At 44.5% G+C, this 17,252-nt stretch overlaps 1 protein-coding gene across 1 annotated transcript in view; it reads left to right on the top strand.

Annotated features, from left to right (window-relative positions):
- Window positions 1-8,283, top strand: part of BMP5 (bone morphogenetic protein 5) — a 308,430-nt gene extending 300,147 nt beyond the window's left edge. The window contains exon 7 of the mRNA XM_063916726.1: window positions 6,550-8,283. Coding sequence (XP_063772796.1) covers window positions 6,550-6,699 — 150 coding nt within the window. The 3' untranslated portion in view covers window positions 6,700-8,283. The remainder of the gene's footprint in view (window positions 1-6,549) is intronic.
- The last annotated feature ends 8,969 nt before the right edge of the window (window positions 8,284-17,252 follow it).

The following is a 17,252-nucleotide window of genomic DNA, read 5'->3' as shown; positions in this document are numbered from 1 at the left end:
TGAGTTCATTTACTCAATTCAAAACACATAGGCAGTCCTATATAAATATATTGACAGTCTAATACGGTTATAAAATTGCCCGGAACCTGAAATATAGATAATAAAAAGCAGGATGCTTCGATATAAGGAGTTTCATCAATTATAGGTCAGACTGACTCTATGGGGGTCATTCCGAGTTAATCGCTCACTAGCAGTTTTTAGCAGCCGTGCAAACGCATAGTCGCCGCCCCCGGGGGGAGTGTATTTTCGCTTTGCAGGAATGCGAACGCCTGTGCAGCAGAGCGGCTGCAAACACATTTTGTGCAAAACAAGACCAGCCCTGTAGTTACTTATTCTGTGCGATGATTGCTGCAATGAGTGACACGGTAATGATGTCAGATACCGGCCCAGCAAACGCCCGGCCACGACTGCGTTTTTCCAAACACTCCCAGAAAACGGTCAGTTGACACCCAGAAACTCCCACTTCCTGTCAATCTCCTTGCGATCGAATGAAAGCTTCGCTAGTACCTGTGCAAAACCACGATGCTCTTTGTACCCGTACGTCGGGCGTCCGCAGTGCAGTGCATACGCATGTGCAGATTAGCCATTTTTTTCACTGATCGCTACGCAGCGAACAACGGCAGCTAGCGATCAACTCGGAATGACCCCCAATATTAGGCCGAAGAAATTTACACACACACACACACACACACACACACACACACACACAATAAATTAGTCACACACGCAGTCACAAAATACATGAGTGGCATATGCAGTCCATCTCAATAACCTGTCATTAATGGTTAACAGACTCCCTCTGTATGGTAACAAACAATAGTGTGTTGCTGAACTGGCTAACAATGTGTCAATGTAAAACTTAGGGGTCATTCCGAGTTGTTCGCTCGCAAGCGGATTTTAGCAGATTTGCTCATGCTAAGCCGCCGCCTACTGGGAGTGAATCTTAGCATCTTAAAATTGCGAACGATGTATTCGCAATATTGCGATTACACACCTCGTAGCAGTTTCTGAGTAGCTCCAGACTTACTCGGCATCTGCGATCAGTTCAGTGCTTGTCGTTCCTGGTTTGACGTCACAAACACACCCAGCGTTCGCCCAGACACTCCCCCGTTTCTCCGGCCACTCCTGCGTTTTTTCCGGAAACGGTAGCGTTTTTTCCCACACGCCCTTAAAACGGCCTGTTTCCGCCCAGTAACACCCATTTCCTGTCAATCACATTACGATCGCCAGAACGATGAAAATGCCGTGTGTAAAATTCCTAACTGCATAGCAAATTTACTTGGCGCAGTCGCAGTGCGGACATTGCGCATGCGCATTAAGCGGAAAATCGCTGCGATGCGAAGATTTTTACCGAGCGAACAACTCGGAATGACCCCCTTAATGTGATACAATACTGCTGTGTAGGGGTGATGGTAATGAAAGAAACAAATCAGAATCATTAAAGTGCAGTTCAAAATAAGTCTGCCGCATAGGAGGATACAATGTATAAGTCTGCCGCATAGGTGGATACATTGTATAAGATAGCTAGCAGTGAAAATATTACTGATTAGTTTAGATTCAATGATGTATCTACCACAATAAAACCATGCATGGGCACACTGGGTGTGGATCATAGAGTCGATAGTAACTAGATGTTTAAAAGAAAGCGCTTTCTTTTAAACATCACATTAATAATCCCTAAGAAAGCAGCTTGTATCTCATTAGCGCAGTTAATTAAAATACATTTCGACAGTAACTAGGACAACAGTCATTAGGTCAACCACTATTGGTCGACAGTGACTAGGTCGACACCTGATATAGGTCGACAAAGACATGGTCGGCATGGAAAAAGGTCGACATGAGTTTTTTTGGGGGGTTTGTGTCGTTTTCTCCGTAAAGTGAAGGGGAACCCCAATTAGTGCACCGTGTCCCCTTGCATGGTGAGCGAGGCAAGGTCCCTCACTCTGCTACCGCTGCGCTCAGCACAGGTTTCCGTTCCCAATTGTAGTCCACATGGATCGTAATGTATGAAAAAGTTCAAAAAAATACAAAAATCTTTTGAAAAACTCATGTTGACCTATTTCCATGTCGACCATGTCCATGTCCACTTAAAGACCAGATACTGGGCACACTCAGGGGTGATAGAAAAGAAGGTCTCACGATGTATGAGCTCTGTAGGGCAGCTGCTGTTCTGTCATATGCAAAGGGTCACAGTGATAACAGAGTGTGTGTGTCCGCAGAGCCGGCACTCTAGAGAGGAGATGGGGGGTATTTAGAATGTCTGCTATTGGAAAAATGGAGTCAGATTGTCACTGATGAATTCAATTAATTAATTAAATTCAGCGCAGGGACACTGCTGACACATGATCCAATGACAACACTCTGGAGAGGAGAGGTAGAGAGATGAGGTGTGGGCAGAGGAGAGGAATAGAGCTGGAGAGGGGTAGAACAAAGTTCCAGTGAGGTTGTGGAGAGCCGCTGCTGCCTGCTATATGTGATGTATAGTCACGGTGGACAGCGGTGAGCGCATCCTGCCGCTGCTGTGACCAGATAGAAGGATGAAAGAGTGGGCAGCTGTGGAGAGTGGTCGAGTCAGCAGCGTACCCTGTTGCAGTGCCCTGTTTAGAATTGAATCATTGAATTCAAATTTCTTAACATTATTCCTTATATTTTCGCCAACTCTAGAAATTTCTTTATAGAGTTATGCCCCATGTGAAATTTATCTCAGAGGCTATAAAGTTTAAGTTTTAAGTAATTCTATTTTTTCATAGACAAGATTGCCCAACAAGAGAGTTTCTTTCTTTCTTTTTCTGTCCAGAGAGAAAGGGTGTCAAGGAAAGAGAGGGAATGAGAGAAAGTGAGCAGAGCGAGAGAGAGAGGGTGTTAGGTAGAGAGAGAAGGAAAGAAAGGGGAGAGAGAGAGTGATGGAGAAAGAGAGGAATGAGAGGGGAGAGAGAGTGAGGAGGCAGAAAGGAGGGAGAGAGGGAAAGCGAGTGGGAGAGAGACAAAGGGTGTCAGGGAGATAGAGAGAGGGGGAAGCAAGAGAGAGAGTGTGTCAGGGAGAGAGAGAGGAGAGAGCCAGTGAGAGGGAGCGAACTAGAGTGAGAGACAGAGGGTGTCAAGGAGAGAGAGGTCATATCAGCGAGAGAAAGAGGGAGAGACAAAGAGGGAGAGAGAGAGGAGGAGAGACAGAGAGGGAGGGGTAGCAAGTGGGAGAGAGCGAGGGTGTCAGGGAGGAAGAGAGGCAGAGAGGGGGAAGCAAAAGAGAGGGAGAGAGAGTGTTGGGGAGAGAAAGTGGGGGATAGAGAGGGACAGATTGACGGGAGCAAGAGCGAAAGAGAGAGGAGAGACACAGAGAGAGGGAGGGGTAGTGAGTGGGAGAAAGAGCGCATCAGGGAGAGAAAGAGAGGGGTGGGAGAAAGAGGGAGGAGAGAGATAGAGAGAGGAGGAGAGATATAGAGGGAGAGAGAGAGAGGAGAGAGATATAGAAAGGGGAGAGATAGAGGGAGAGGGGAGAGAGGGAGAGAGAGATGGATAGCGAGGGGGAGAGATAGAGAGGGAGAGAGGGAGGAGAAAGAGATGGAGAGGGGAGAGAGAGCTAGGGAGAGAGAGAGAGAGAGAGAGAGAGAGGGAGAGAGAGAGAGAGAGAGAGAGGGGGAGATAGAGAGATGGATAGAGAGGGGGAAAGAGAGAGAGAGAGAGAAGAGATGGAGAGGGGGGAGAGAGGGAAAGAGCTAGGGAGAGAGAGAGAGAGAGAGAGAGAGAGAGAAGGAGAGAGAGAGAGGGGGAGAGAGGGAGGAGAAAGAGATGGAGAGGGGAGAGAGAGAGAGAGAGAGAGAGAGAGAGAGAGAGAGAGAGAGGGGGGGGATAGAGAGATGGATAGAGAGGGGGAAAGAGAGAGAGAGAGAGTAGAGATGGAGAGGGGGGAGAGAGGGAAAGAGAGCTAGAGAGAGAGAGAGAGAGAAGGAGAGATAGAGAGGGGGAGAGATAGATAGAGAGATGGATATAGAGGGGGAAAGATAGAGAGAGAGAGAGAAGAGATGGAGAGGGGGATAGAGGGAAAGAGAGCTAGGGAGAGAGAGGGAGAGAGATAGGGAGAGTGAGGGAGAGATAGGGAGGGATGGGGATTGGGGAGAGACACAGTACCTGTCCCTGCCTTGCTAGACTTCAGCACAGGTCTCTGATGGGGGCAGGCACTTCACGGCATTAGTCCCCGCCCCCTTTCCACCCGCGAATCGCGGCAATGGATTCCCCTGCTGCCAGGAGCCGGCCTGGTAGAATGGTTCCGCTGGCTGAGCAATATTCGTTGCGTTCTGGGGGCCCCTGGATGACCGCCTGTCTGTCCTACAATCCGGCCCTGCACACATACAAAACACGCCGGCACTACAGAGCCTCAGCAGTGCCGTCACCAGGCCAGACTCCAGCAGAAGAAATGCCCGGTGTCCCCAGCGCTGCCATAGTCACACTCACCATATGTCCTCCAGTTGGTGCCCCTGCTCAGTGCTGCCCGGGATCCATCAGCGCGGTCATCATACAGGGGGGTCCCAGCGGAAGTGGCTGTCCAGCCTGCCTTCAGAACAGGGGCGAAGGAGCACCAGGTACTGGGGAAGTGGGGGCGGCATCAGGTCACGATGTATGAAGCACATGGGGGGACCACCTGACCTATGCACGCTGATGTCCCGTCTGGCAAATTAGAAAAGGGATGGGCGGGCGCACAGACTGCAGCATGCAAGTGTTAAAGGTTAAAGGATGAACCGATCTCAGAGATCAGTTACTGCCATCACCGGATGCCTGCCAATCGTTTGCTTCATGTTTCCCCAGGCAACCTCAGCGGGCCGCCCTTCAGGTCCCGGCGCCCATAGGCAGCTGCATAAAGCTGCATAATGGAAGCGCCAGGCCCTGAGTACGTGGATTACAAGGTCAGAAGAGGACCGATCTACACTGGATTTTTGTGAGTATAACTTTAATTTCAGGTAACCCATGGATTCTACTTGGAGAAGTGGGCCGACCCTCGTGTGAACATAGGTAAGTATGTGTGAATGTAGGTGTGCATGTATGTAATAAAGTTGTACTTTCAAGGTGTGTGAGTTCTGTTTTCATTTGGGTATGTTTTTTGTAGTAGTACTACAGGTACCAGCGGGCCCGTTTTTCCACCTCATGCTGGTACTTGTGGTTCTCCAAGTACCAGCTTGCGGGGAGGCTTGCTGGGACTTGTAGTACTGCTACAAAAAACAATATTCTATTTTTTTCACAAGGCTATCAGCCCCCCATCAGCAGTCCTTGGATGGGGGGGATAGCCTTGGGATTCACCCCTGGCCCTTGGGTGGCTGGAGGGGGGGACCCCTTGATTTAAGGGGTTCCCACTCCTCCAGGGTACCCCGGCCAGGGGTGACTAGTTAGTGATTTAATGCCAGGGCCGCAGGGACCTATATAAAAGTGTCCCCCGGCTGTGGCATTATCTCTCCTACTAGTGGAGCCCGGTGCTGGTTCCAAAAATACGGGGGACCCCTACGCTTTTTGTCCCCCGTATTTTTGGCACCAGGACCAGGTGCAGAGCCCGGTGCTGGTTGTTAAATTATGGGAGAACCCCTGTCAATTTTTTCCCCATATTTTTGCAACCAGGACCGGCTCAAAGCCCGAGACTGGTTATGCTTAGGAGGGGGGACCCCACGCAAATTTTTTATCCCAGTTTTTATAGTAAACAGACCCTTTCCCATAGATAATCATGCACAGATCTCACTGATCCGTGCATGGTTATCCAAACTCGACTGGAAAAAGCAGGTCTATTTTTTTGCTGCTTTTTTTAACGATTCGCAAAAAAATACACCCGCACTTGAGCACTCAGAGACTAACACCCAAATACGAATGAATAGTGAATACCCGTGTTGTATGAAATAACAGCCTTGTTTGACCGATGGTCTATTCATTCGTATTTCTGAACTTTGTCATTCAAACCATTATGAATAGTCCAAACACTGCCGAGATTTGTGCTTAGTGAATTCCCGTGTTGGGACTTAGAAAAAAAAAACACAAATCGGACAAACTCGATTTTTTAGTAAATTTTGTCCCATGCCTGCAGCTCAAGTCATAAGGATTTCTACATGCAAAATGCAATAGGAAACGCAAAGTGTGAATCACCCAAACAACGTTAGATCAACTGGTGACTGGCATAGTGCTTGTGTGGGAAAATAATTTCACTAAAATAAATCAGTTATTTAGTATTTATGGATGTTGAAACGTACACTTAAACAGCATTAAAAAAACTTTTTTTTAAATAAGTGCCAAAAGCTTGCGAAACATAGTGGGTTTTTTTTTCTCAACAGAAACAGATTATTTGTCTTTTATCTCCTTTATTTTATTGGTTTCTGTATTAATCCACCTCAAACACAGGCTTTAAAGTCTTGTTTCAGAATAGAAATAATGGGGATTGCTCACTACTTTCCTGTTACATCTTGAATATGCAATATGGCATAGCAGAATCCTCACTCGGAATTTTAAACACACCATTTAGTATTACTTTCACCTTCAAGGAACTATGTAAATAATTATTATTTTTTTTCCTCCTAACAGGTCCACTTGATGTTTCCTGAACACGTCCCGAAGCCGTGCTGTGCACCAACAAAACTAAATGCCATTTCTGTGTTGTATTTCGATGACAGCTCTAATGTTATTTTAAAAAAATATAGAAATATGGTTGTTAGATCCTGTGGCTGTCATTAAATTAAAAATAGATTCATATATAGAATTATAAGCTACGTCATTACATGCAGTGATTCAGAGAGGAAAATGCATTTTGAATATTCATCATAATATACATTTATGTGTACAGTGTTATGTATATATTAGAATTTTGTAATTTATTTTGAAATAATGCTGCAATAACTAAATGTGCCCTAGTGACAGAATTTTTATACATCATTTAAATGAACCACCAAACCCTATATTTAAATCAGCCAGGATGAAACTAACGTTCTTTTACTAGAAGCGACCATTTGTGTTTACCAGAGATAAGGGCCCAGATGTAATAGAGGGGTGATTCGGAGATGGATGCAGTGTAGTAGCAGCTACAATGGTTGTCACAGCTACTAATGTCATAGGAGGCGTCTGAAGGAAAAGATTATTTCTGCTGGCATTGCAGATCTGAGTGCTGCATCCGAAGATGCAGTTTTGCATCACCATAGATGACCACTGGAACTCCTCTGTAGAGTCTTGGAAGTGATGTAGACTCTGGCCACAAAACACCTACAAAATGGGGCCACATTCCCCCGTCTTTTTAAAATTGTCCCCTTAGCCACCCCCATCCCACCCACAAACAGCTGCAGCATGTCAATCATGCTTCGACATGGGAGCAGTGAGTGCGATCTCATACGCAGAGATCTGCACATGCGCAGTACGGCATCTGTGCAGGTTCAGTATGAGTTGCCGATGGATGGGATGCCGGTGGTCAGTATACCGACAGCAGCATCCCGTACATCAGAATCCCAACAGCCCCCCCTTAAGACCCCTAACCTTCACCTTTTCCCTACCCTTACCCTCGTTTGTGGGTGCTTCACCCTAACCCTCCCCACTTGGTGCCTAACCCTAACCCTCCCTTCCACGCTGCCTAAACCTAACCCTCCCTGCTGGGTGCCTAACCCTAACCTCCCCTTCTATGTGCCTAACCCTAACCTTCCGTCCCTGGTCCCTAACCCTAACTTTCCTGTGGCTACACCATAACCCCCCTTCTGCTGGCTAAATCTTCTACCCCCGCTCCCCCCCCCCCCCACCCACACACCCTGCGGCCGGGCGACAGCATGTCCCGCTGTCCAAACGATTGGGATGCCGGTTGTCAGTATTTCGATGTCGACATTCCGCCCGACGCCGGTTTTATGTCCTCACCCGCCAGGATCCTGTTCGTTGGAATGGTAACTGCTTCCCATCTGTGTATGTACAGAGCTCTCATAATCAGAATTGTACGCAATCGGGTTTATGCACAACTCTGAATCAGGCCCAGAGTGTGAGATTTGCAAAGTGAAAAGATTTTAGCAATTTAGAACTAAGATAGAGTGGCAGTTGGAAAAAGTTGCTGCTTTAAAACTTAGTGCTACTGTAAATGAATTGAATCTATGCCTGTTACAAATCTCGTACTTTATTACATAAGGGCCATAGGGGTATATTCAATTGAAGTCGGATCCATTCCGACATTCATTTGTCGGAATGGATCCGACCTGGGCTATTCAATGTCATCTCAAGTCGACTTTTGAAAAAGTCGAATTGAGATGCGGGAGCTGAGACAGGGGAAAGCCGTGGGCAGACGGGGAAGAGCAGTGCTGCAGCAGCGGCCATATAGCCGCTGCTGAAGTGCTGCTCTCCCCCGTCTGCCCGCGGCACTCCCCCCCCAGTCTCTCTGCCTCTCCCCATCCCTCATCTCTCTGTACCTGCACCACAGCCGCCGCTCACGGCGCTTTCTGGAGCCGGGTGGGCGCTGCTGTGAGCGGCGGCTGTGACATCCTCCGGCGCTGCTCTGCCTGCAGCTCTCCCGGTCTCAGGTCACTCATCTCACTTTGACTTTTTTAAAGTGGAATTGAGATGGTCGTTTTCGACACAAGCACACGGATCGGCAGCTATTCCGCCGATCCACGTGCTTTTCGACGAGTTGAATTCCTTGACTTGTCGAATAATTTGGGGTTATATTGAATAGGTCGGAACCCCTTTCGACCTAAAAAAGTCTAAAACTGCCGTCTTTTCGACAGGCAGCAGCTTTCGACTTTAATTGAATATACCCCTTAGACTTCATTGTACTTTATGCTAAGAAAGTCAGGATAATTCATTTACACATTATTCATACAAATATCATGTAGTATTTATTTAGAAAACATTTTTTAAAAGCTATTTTTATTAGTCGTTTCTTTTGTTCACCTACTGCAATAACAAAAATCTATCTTTAGAGGGTAAAATTGTTTTCAAATCAAATTATAAAACTGATTGTGTCCTTTTAGACAGTAGCTAATATTTCAAGCTTCCCAACAGTAATGTGTTTTTTTTTTCAGGCTTATAGATGTTTCATTTTAAGCATCCTATCACTTGAAAATGCTCTCATCCATTTTATGTCTAGCATCACCCAGAGTTACAATGAAATATGTGTCTGCATACAGTGGCATACACTGCTTATTCCATAAGCATGTTAAAAAACTATTGCCAAAGATATCATAATACTATGTTGAAAACAATTGTTTCTCCTGGATAGTTTTATGTGCTATAATGTGTTTAATTAATTTCACTCACTTCTGTTTTTGTAAAGGTTTCATTTGTATACAGGATAATTCAATTATTTTTGTACAACCATTTTACCTCAAATAAGAATCTATATCTCATTTGTTACACATATTATTTAATAGTCACAAACTTGTCCATAAATAAAAACATTTCCATACTGCATTATGTGATTTATTTTACAACCAGATTGTGCATCTATAATATAACATGTGTAGTTACAGGGGATCATTTGTTTCTTATAAATAATTGATGCTGCAGCAGCTATCCACCTTTCATAAAGAGTCTTCTCCAACACTTAAAAACAAATATTTCATTTTTGTTTATGTGACTTCTCTGAAAGTGATTAAACATATTTTTTTCATTTCAGTTCTTATTGCTTAGGGCACAGACATTGAAATTGTAATATTAATTCAGGAATGTGACTATCATCATATCAGATTTACCACTACTTATACTGTGTATTCCTACCTTTGATTGCTGTTTTTTTGGGAGTGTGTGTGTGGCGTGGGAGGGAGGGGGGGGGGGGGGTTTGGAGGGGAGGGGGTGTGGTTGCGACTCAGAGAAAGTAAGGGGCTCATTGGGTTGAAAATTAACAGATTGCCCAATTGCATTATAGAAACTATGACCTGCTTCAATTGTTGAAATCTTCAGGTATTTACCTATGGTAGAAAGCTCTAAAATTCTGTACAAATTTAATACAAATTAAAATAACAAATGCTTACTTCACTACAGTGGTTCTCAACCTCAATCCTCAAGTTTTCAAAACAGGTCATGTTTTGAAGATTTCTGTCTGGAAAGGTAGCTGAGATAATAACTGACCCAAGAAAATAGATGAACTCCCTTCTGCATGATTAAAGAAATACATAAAACATGACCTGTTGTTGGTACTTGAGAACTGGAGTTGTCCAATGTTACTGTTTTATTTGACCCATGGGTTATATTTTAAGGAATGAATTTTACAGAAGGCACTCCTACGATAGGAGCGGGCTATCTTAAAAGCAAATGATTGATAAGGAATACATACGCTCCCATCACTTTCTCTATCAGAAGCAAATACTGGAGGGATGCTCTACAAATGACACATGAATATGGCTCAGTATAAAAATAAATGGTCCATGTACTAAGTAATTTTAAGGGAGCTAAACGAAAAAGGCAGAAAAACCCCCTGTACATATCACTTCTCGATATGTACTAAAGGTATTTCTCTGCTTTCAGCCTACGAGTACTGATGGCAAGCTACAACATTTGCTCTCCATCTGGGTAACTTAGAAACCTTTGTCACTTAGGCACCTATGGCACTGCTAAGTCTCTCAGGTGTTGCTAAGAGGAAAGGATACTTACCATCGGGTGTATTCTCCAGCGCTGGTATCGCAACCTGTAGCTGACTTTTTTTTGCTTCTATTCACATGAAGAAGCAGAAAGCTCTCTGTCACTTTAGCTGTATGTCAATTAAGTCTGTTTAAGAAAAAAAAAAAACATCTCTCTGCTGCAGCTGCATGGGACTCATGAAATGACAAGCGAGTGCACAGTGCAGAGGCAAAATGGGTCTGTGCAGGGCAGGCATCGCAAGGGGAGGACTTTTCATCCACCCTCCTCAGCAGGGCCATTCTTAGTACAACCAGTATGGTATTTCATCAGTAACAAAAATAATGTAATTATTAGAATGATCATTTAGATAGCTACTGTGGCAATTAAAGAGGGTTTATAAAAAAAAAATTGGTGGTATATTAATGTACTTTTGTGTGTGTAGCCGCGACCGTAGCCATAAAGCTAAGGTATATGGATCATTAGGTTGACCCTACTTCGTTTGAAAGTCAATAGGTCAACCCTGTATGGTCGACATGGTAAAGGCTGACTTACAAAATACATAAAAATGTCAGTACATTCACATACTTCCCAACTATCCCGATTTCCATGGGACAGTCCAATTTTTTGGGAATGTCCCGCTGTCCCACCTGTGGGGCTGCAGTGTCCCGCAGCGGGGGGGTGGGGGTGGGGCAGTTGGGAGGCTCCTGTCACGGAGAATAGACAGTGTGCGCATGTGCACAGCATCTATTCAGTGGAGATACAGGGAGAGGGGGCATGCCAGCAGCTCACAGAGCTAGGCATGCCCCCTCAGGGATGAAAATGGGGGCGTGGCTCGTGATCGTTGGTTCTCCCGTGAAGCTATGCCCCCTTTTCTATAGGCTATGCCCCTTTTCGGGCAGATGCTCACTACACACACGCGCAGATGATCCCTCTTCCTGGGATTCAAATGTTGGGAGGTATGCATTCACAATCAGCCAATCACAAGTGTTTCACTAGTGCCAATGACGTTTGCCCCTGAGCTATAGCACACACAAATGATACAGCTTGAAACTATATATATATATGTGACTTTGAGCTGGTCTGCATCTGCTTGCAATTAAATTAACCTCCCATTACAGTCAGTAGCGCCAAGAAGGGAGGGAGGAAGAGGATAATAATTTACTGGGCTTAAGGGGGACACTTACTAAGCAGTGATAAGAGCAGAGAAGTGAGCCAGTGGAGAAGTTGCCCCATCAACCAATCATCAGCTCTGTATAATTTTATAATATGCAAATTATAGATGTTACTTCAGTGCTGATTGGTTGATGGGGCAACTTCTCCACTGGCTCACTTCTCCGCTCTTATCACTGCTTAGTAAATGTCCCCCTAAGTCTCATGGAGGAACCCAGTGAGGTTCCAGCCCCCCCCCCCCCTTAACCTCCTGGCAGCAGCAGCTCTTTTCTCAGCCCAGCACATGCTGCTGTGTGCTGGGCTGCAGTGTGGCCAGGGAGACGCTTAAAATATAATTTTTTTCTGTATTTTTTTCTAAGGGTTCATGACCATGCTTCCTGTGATTAGCCCACACACCTTGAAAAGTACCTGCACCCAGCCAGGCTCTCTACTGCCCTGATTGCAGTACACAGCCTACGCAATATGACCCCACATGCTGCCTTTCCAGGTGCAAGTGGGCATAATTGACAGTTTCATGCAATCTGCATGGTCGCATGTGCGAGTGATCAGCTTTCTGAGCATGTGCAATTCCATTTAGCACAGCACAAACCGGCATAGGACTCACTCAGCCTCATCCCCATTGCTTCTTTATTGTACAAAAATCAACAAGTTATTCATTATTTATATTATTTATCATATTTATTAATGAATAAATTGATTCTGAGCTGAATTGTTGACAAAAGCTGTCACTGTAGTTCAGTACTGCTAGCTACTTGCTAATTCGGATATGTCAAATATTCTGGTATATTATGGGGGTTTTTAAAGCACAAATAGATGCAATATGTCAAGTAAATGGCTAACACTTAATTGACAATATATATCAATATATAGCTGGAACAAGAGTTAATTGCTAGAGATTTATTAAGATTTATTTTGAAAGTGACAACATTTTTTGTGGTAATATGGTTGGGAAATAACAATTAAATCACAAATGACATTCAAATAATAACACATGTCAGCAGAGACCAAGGTAGTTAAGGCAGTGCTTGTGAAAACTAATTTAGGGTAATTAGTGTATGAAATGCAATATGTAGTAAGTTTGTTTTCTCAACTGTATTATATAATCATAAGTTAGAAGAAAAAAAGAAAGCCAAAGTTTGCAGAAACTTGCTGATAATAGAACAAAAGTTTGTACTGGACTGCATAGTTAATGGAAAACAATGTCAAATAGCTCAAGTTCTGTGAAGCTATGGACAACTTTACATACACGGTATACACTTATGAGTACTATTTAGCATTCTTTTGTATAAAGCAACTTGCCTTTTAGTCTTTGCAGTATTTCAGTTTGAACTTGCGCTTTTTTTCACTGCTCTTTTATCTATGTTTTAACTATGTCTCAGCAAAATAGGAACACTTTCAGATCATCATTTTTTTTAAATGCCATATTTATTCATGTTAAGATTGTAAATACTTCTGCCTACTGCGTCCAGATGTTTGTATCTTATTTTAAACTATGTATACTACCAGAATTTTTGTTCACCATTTAGAACTTATTACAGAACGTGGGAAGGTTAGGAGGAGGACCAATGAGAGGCCGCAATGTCTGTGAACAATGGGGCTAATTCAGTAAGGAATGCAAAATTGCTAAAAACTTCAAAATTGCAAAAATCTGCATAGTGCATAATGCATAGTTCACAAAAACACAGAGAGTTAGATTTGGGAGAGGTGTGTTCAAACTGCAGCCAGTATTTATCCTGCACAGAAACAATAAAACCTACCAAAATCTAAATCTCCCTGCACGTTACTGTACATCTGCCCACCTGCAGTGCAACATGGTTTTACCCAACTGCTAACTTTTGTTGTTTGCTGACAACCCTGAATATCCCCAAATGTGTGGGACCTTTATAATATGCCATCATTTTTTTCTACATAGAATGTGAATGTTCAGATACAATAAAACTTCTTTATGTAAATACTAAAATCTGGGAATTAATAAAAACACACAGCTAATACACATAGCAATTATAGCTTAAAAATTCTATATGTATCAAACTCGATGTATGTCACAATAAACAGATTTAAACCTACATATTTCATGTGCCTCAGTGAGTACAATATTAAGCACACACAGATAGGATGTGGTTAACATCCCGGTGGTCAGGATGCCAGCGGTCATGTGACAGATGCCAGAACAACTCGGAAACCAGGAAATCAACCGTCAACATCCCGAAGGTAAGTATCGGGGTGATGGTTTTGGTTAGGGCTTGAGGGGTTAGGGTTAGGCACTCTGGGGGTTAGTACTAGACATTCCCCCCTGAGTCTACCCAGTGAATATTAGCCCTAGGGTAGGTGGCAGGGGAGGGGTAAAATAATTACCCCGTCTCCAGTCGGCATTCTAATTGTTGGGATGTCTGTGTCAGTCATCAGACTGCCAGCATTCCGACCGCTGGTATAATGTATCACACCCACACAGATTACTATACAATGCTACAGATACTACTGGGCAGTGAACAGCTGGATGGGCTAGGGATTGTCTGAAGATTGACTCAAACATACTGTTATACAATGAGAGAGAGAATGTTGTGCTTCTTTTTTGTGGGCATGCACCTATCTTTGTAAGAAGTACATGGAGATTACAATTGTAAATGAAAGGATCTTCAGGGTCCATCATTTTGCAAGCTTATTTGGAAAGAACTAAGTGGATAGTGACATTATTATTATTTATATGGTGCCACAAGGGTTCTGCAGAGCCCAATTACAGAGAACATAAACAAATAATCAAAACAGGAAAACAGCAACTTATAGTTGAAGACAATATAGGACAAGTACAGGGTAAATAAACATAGCTACATCTGCAGATGACATTGAAATAAAGCCCAGTACCCACGGGCCGATATAGGAGAGATGTGTGCTGAGCGAAGCGCTCAGCACACATCTCTCCTGCCGCTCAGTACAGCGCGATCTGTGCTGAGCGTGCGGGGGGAGACGGGGGGGCCGCTCACTTCACCCAGCGGGTGAAGTGAGCGACCTGCTAGATTGGCCTGCATGCAGGCCAATCTAGCAGCGGCGATAACGATGTGCGGGGCCGCGCATCGCTATCGCCGAGGGGGCTACACATGGAGCGATCATCCCGATATTCTAAGCAATCTAGTCAGATTGCTTAGAATATCGCGCCGTGAGTACCCCCCTTAAGAGTCAGGGTGGCAGAAAACCACTGGATTTGCAGTTGAAGATTATTAAAGTAAGAAAAGGATAAGCACATGAGGGAAGAGGGGAAGAGGGTCCTACTCATGAGAGCATACTTTCTAAAAGGGAGGGGCAGACAGACAGGGGTGACACAGATGTGGTAGACAGAGAGTGTGGAACAGAGGGTTAGGATGAGATTTGGCTGGGTTTGGTGAAGAAGTGGGTCTTGAGAGCCCGTTTGAAATTTTGTAGAAAAGTGGAGAGTCTGAGAGAGAGAGAGAGAGAGAGGTAGAGAGTTCCAGAGAAAGGGAGCAGCACGTGAAAAATCTTGGAGGAAGTAATCAGTAGGAAGGAGAGTCAGCATGCATTAGCATTAGCAAAGCAAAGAGGATGGGTGGGAGTGTAAAGGGAGATACATTCAGAGATGTAAATGGGAGAGGAGTGGGTGAGGGCTTTGTAGGCAAGTTTAAGAAGCTTGAATTGGATTCTGAAAGGGAAGGGAAGCCAGTGAAGGGCTAGTAGGAGAGGGGAGGTGGATGTTGTGCATTTGATAAGGAAGATGAGCTGGGCTGCAGCATTGAGGATAGATTGTAGTTGAGACAGGCATTTGTCAGGGATTCCAGTCAGGATAAGATTACAGTAGTCTTGTCTGGAGATGACCAGTGAGTGTATAAGGGTCTTAGTAGCATCCTGGGTCAGAGAGGGAGCAGTCAAGGATTACTCTAATACAGTGCACTTCGGGTCTAGAGGAGATAGATGTGCCATCAATAGATAATAAACTGTGGGAGGTGAGGTTGTGCGGGAGGGTGGGAAGATTTTCAGCTCAGTCTTAGACCTGTTAAGTTTAAGAAAGCGCTGGGACATCCAAGAAGAGATAGCAGAGAGACAGTTGGAGATAGGAGTGAGGAGAGCAGGGGAGAGGTCCGGGGAGGAAAGGTAGATTTTGGTATCATCAGCATAGTTATGATATTGGAGGTCAAAATAAATAATGAGTTCACCTTAAGAGGATGTATAGAGAGAGAAAAGGAGAGGACCAAGATCAGAACCTTGGAGGACACCTACAGTTAGTGGAAGTGGGGGGAATGGAGTCATGAGAGGAGACAGAGAAGGAATAGTCAGAGAGGTAGGAAGACAGCCAAGAGAGGGAAGTATCATGCTGACCAATGAAGTGAAGGATTTGCAGAAGGAGAGCATGGTCCACAGTGTCAGAAGCAGCAGAGAAGTCAAGAAGAATAATCAGAGATTAGTGGTCCTTAGATCTGGCAGTATGGAGGTCAATGCAGACTTTTGTGAGGGCAATTTCAGTGGAGTGGAGAAGACAGAAGTTAGACTGGAATGGGTCAAGCAGTGAGTGTGAGCAAAGAAAGGAAGTAATGTGGTTGTAGACAATGCGCTCAAGGAGTTTGGAGGCAAAAGGGAGGAAAGAGATGGGTCAGTAGTTAAAGAGAGTGTTTGGATCAAGGGTAGGTTTTTTAAGAATAGGAGAGATGAGTGCATGCTTGAAGGCAGTGGATACAGTGCCTGATGAGAAGGACAGATAGAGAAGGTGGGCAAGATGCGAACAGGCAGAAGGAGAGAGGTAGCGGAAGAGGTGGGATGGGATAGGGTCAAGTGGGGAGATGGTGTGGGGAACAGATGAGGGCCATGACTTCTTTAACAGATACATGGGAGAAATATATCAGCGTTTGAGAGAGGGATGGGGAGGAGTGGTAAGGGATAGGAGGTGGCTCGTTGCTGATGGTCTGGTGTGATGTGATGTCCTGACGTATGGAGTAAATTTTGGATGTGAAGTAAGTGGCAAAGTCAAGAGCAGAAAGTGAGAAGTGGAGACAAGGTGGACAGAAGAGTGAGTTGAGAGTGGCAAAGAGGCATTGGGGGCTTGAAGACTGGGAGGAGATGAGGTTTTTGAAGTATGACTGTTTAGCAAGGGAAAGGGCAGCACTGAAGGACGAGAACATAAGTTTTAAATAGAGAAAGTCTGCCTTAGAGTGTGATTTCCTTTAGTGTCACTAAGCAGTACGTGAGCATTTTTGCAGATATCTGGTGCATTTAGTGTGCCAGGGTTGAGGTATCAATTTATGACGTTGAATACTGGTTGGTGGAGCGACAGAGTCAAGAGCAGAAGTAAGGGATGCATTGTATAAGGAAGTGGCTTGTTCAAGGCATGAGAAAGAGAGATGAGGAGAGAGAAGGGAGTCAAACAGGGAGGATAGGGATGTGGTATCAATAGCCTCAATGTTGCGCTTAGTGATGGTAGCCTTAGGAGGTAGAGATGGGGAAGCAGAGAGAGATAAGTCAAAATAGAGCAGATGGTAGTCAGAGAGGGGAAATGGGGAATTGGAGAACTCAGAAATATCACAACGATTAGTGAAGAC

Source organism: Pseudophryne corroboree, chromosome 4, assembly GCF_028390025.1.
Source record: "Pseudophryne corroboree isolate aPseCor3 chromosome 4, aPseCor3.hap2, whole genome shotgun sequence".
NCBI lineage: Eukaryota > Metazoa > Chordata > Amphibia > Anura > Myobatrachidae > Pseudophryne > Pseudophryne corroboree.
This window is presented reverse-complemented; position numbering and strand designations above follow the sequence as displayed.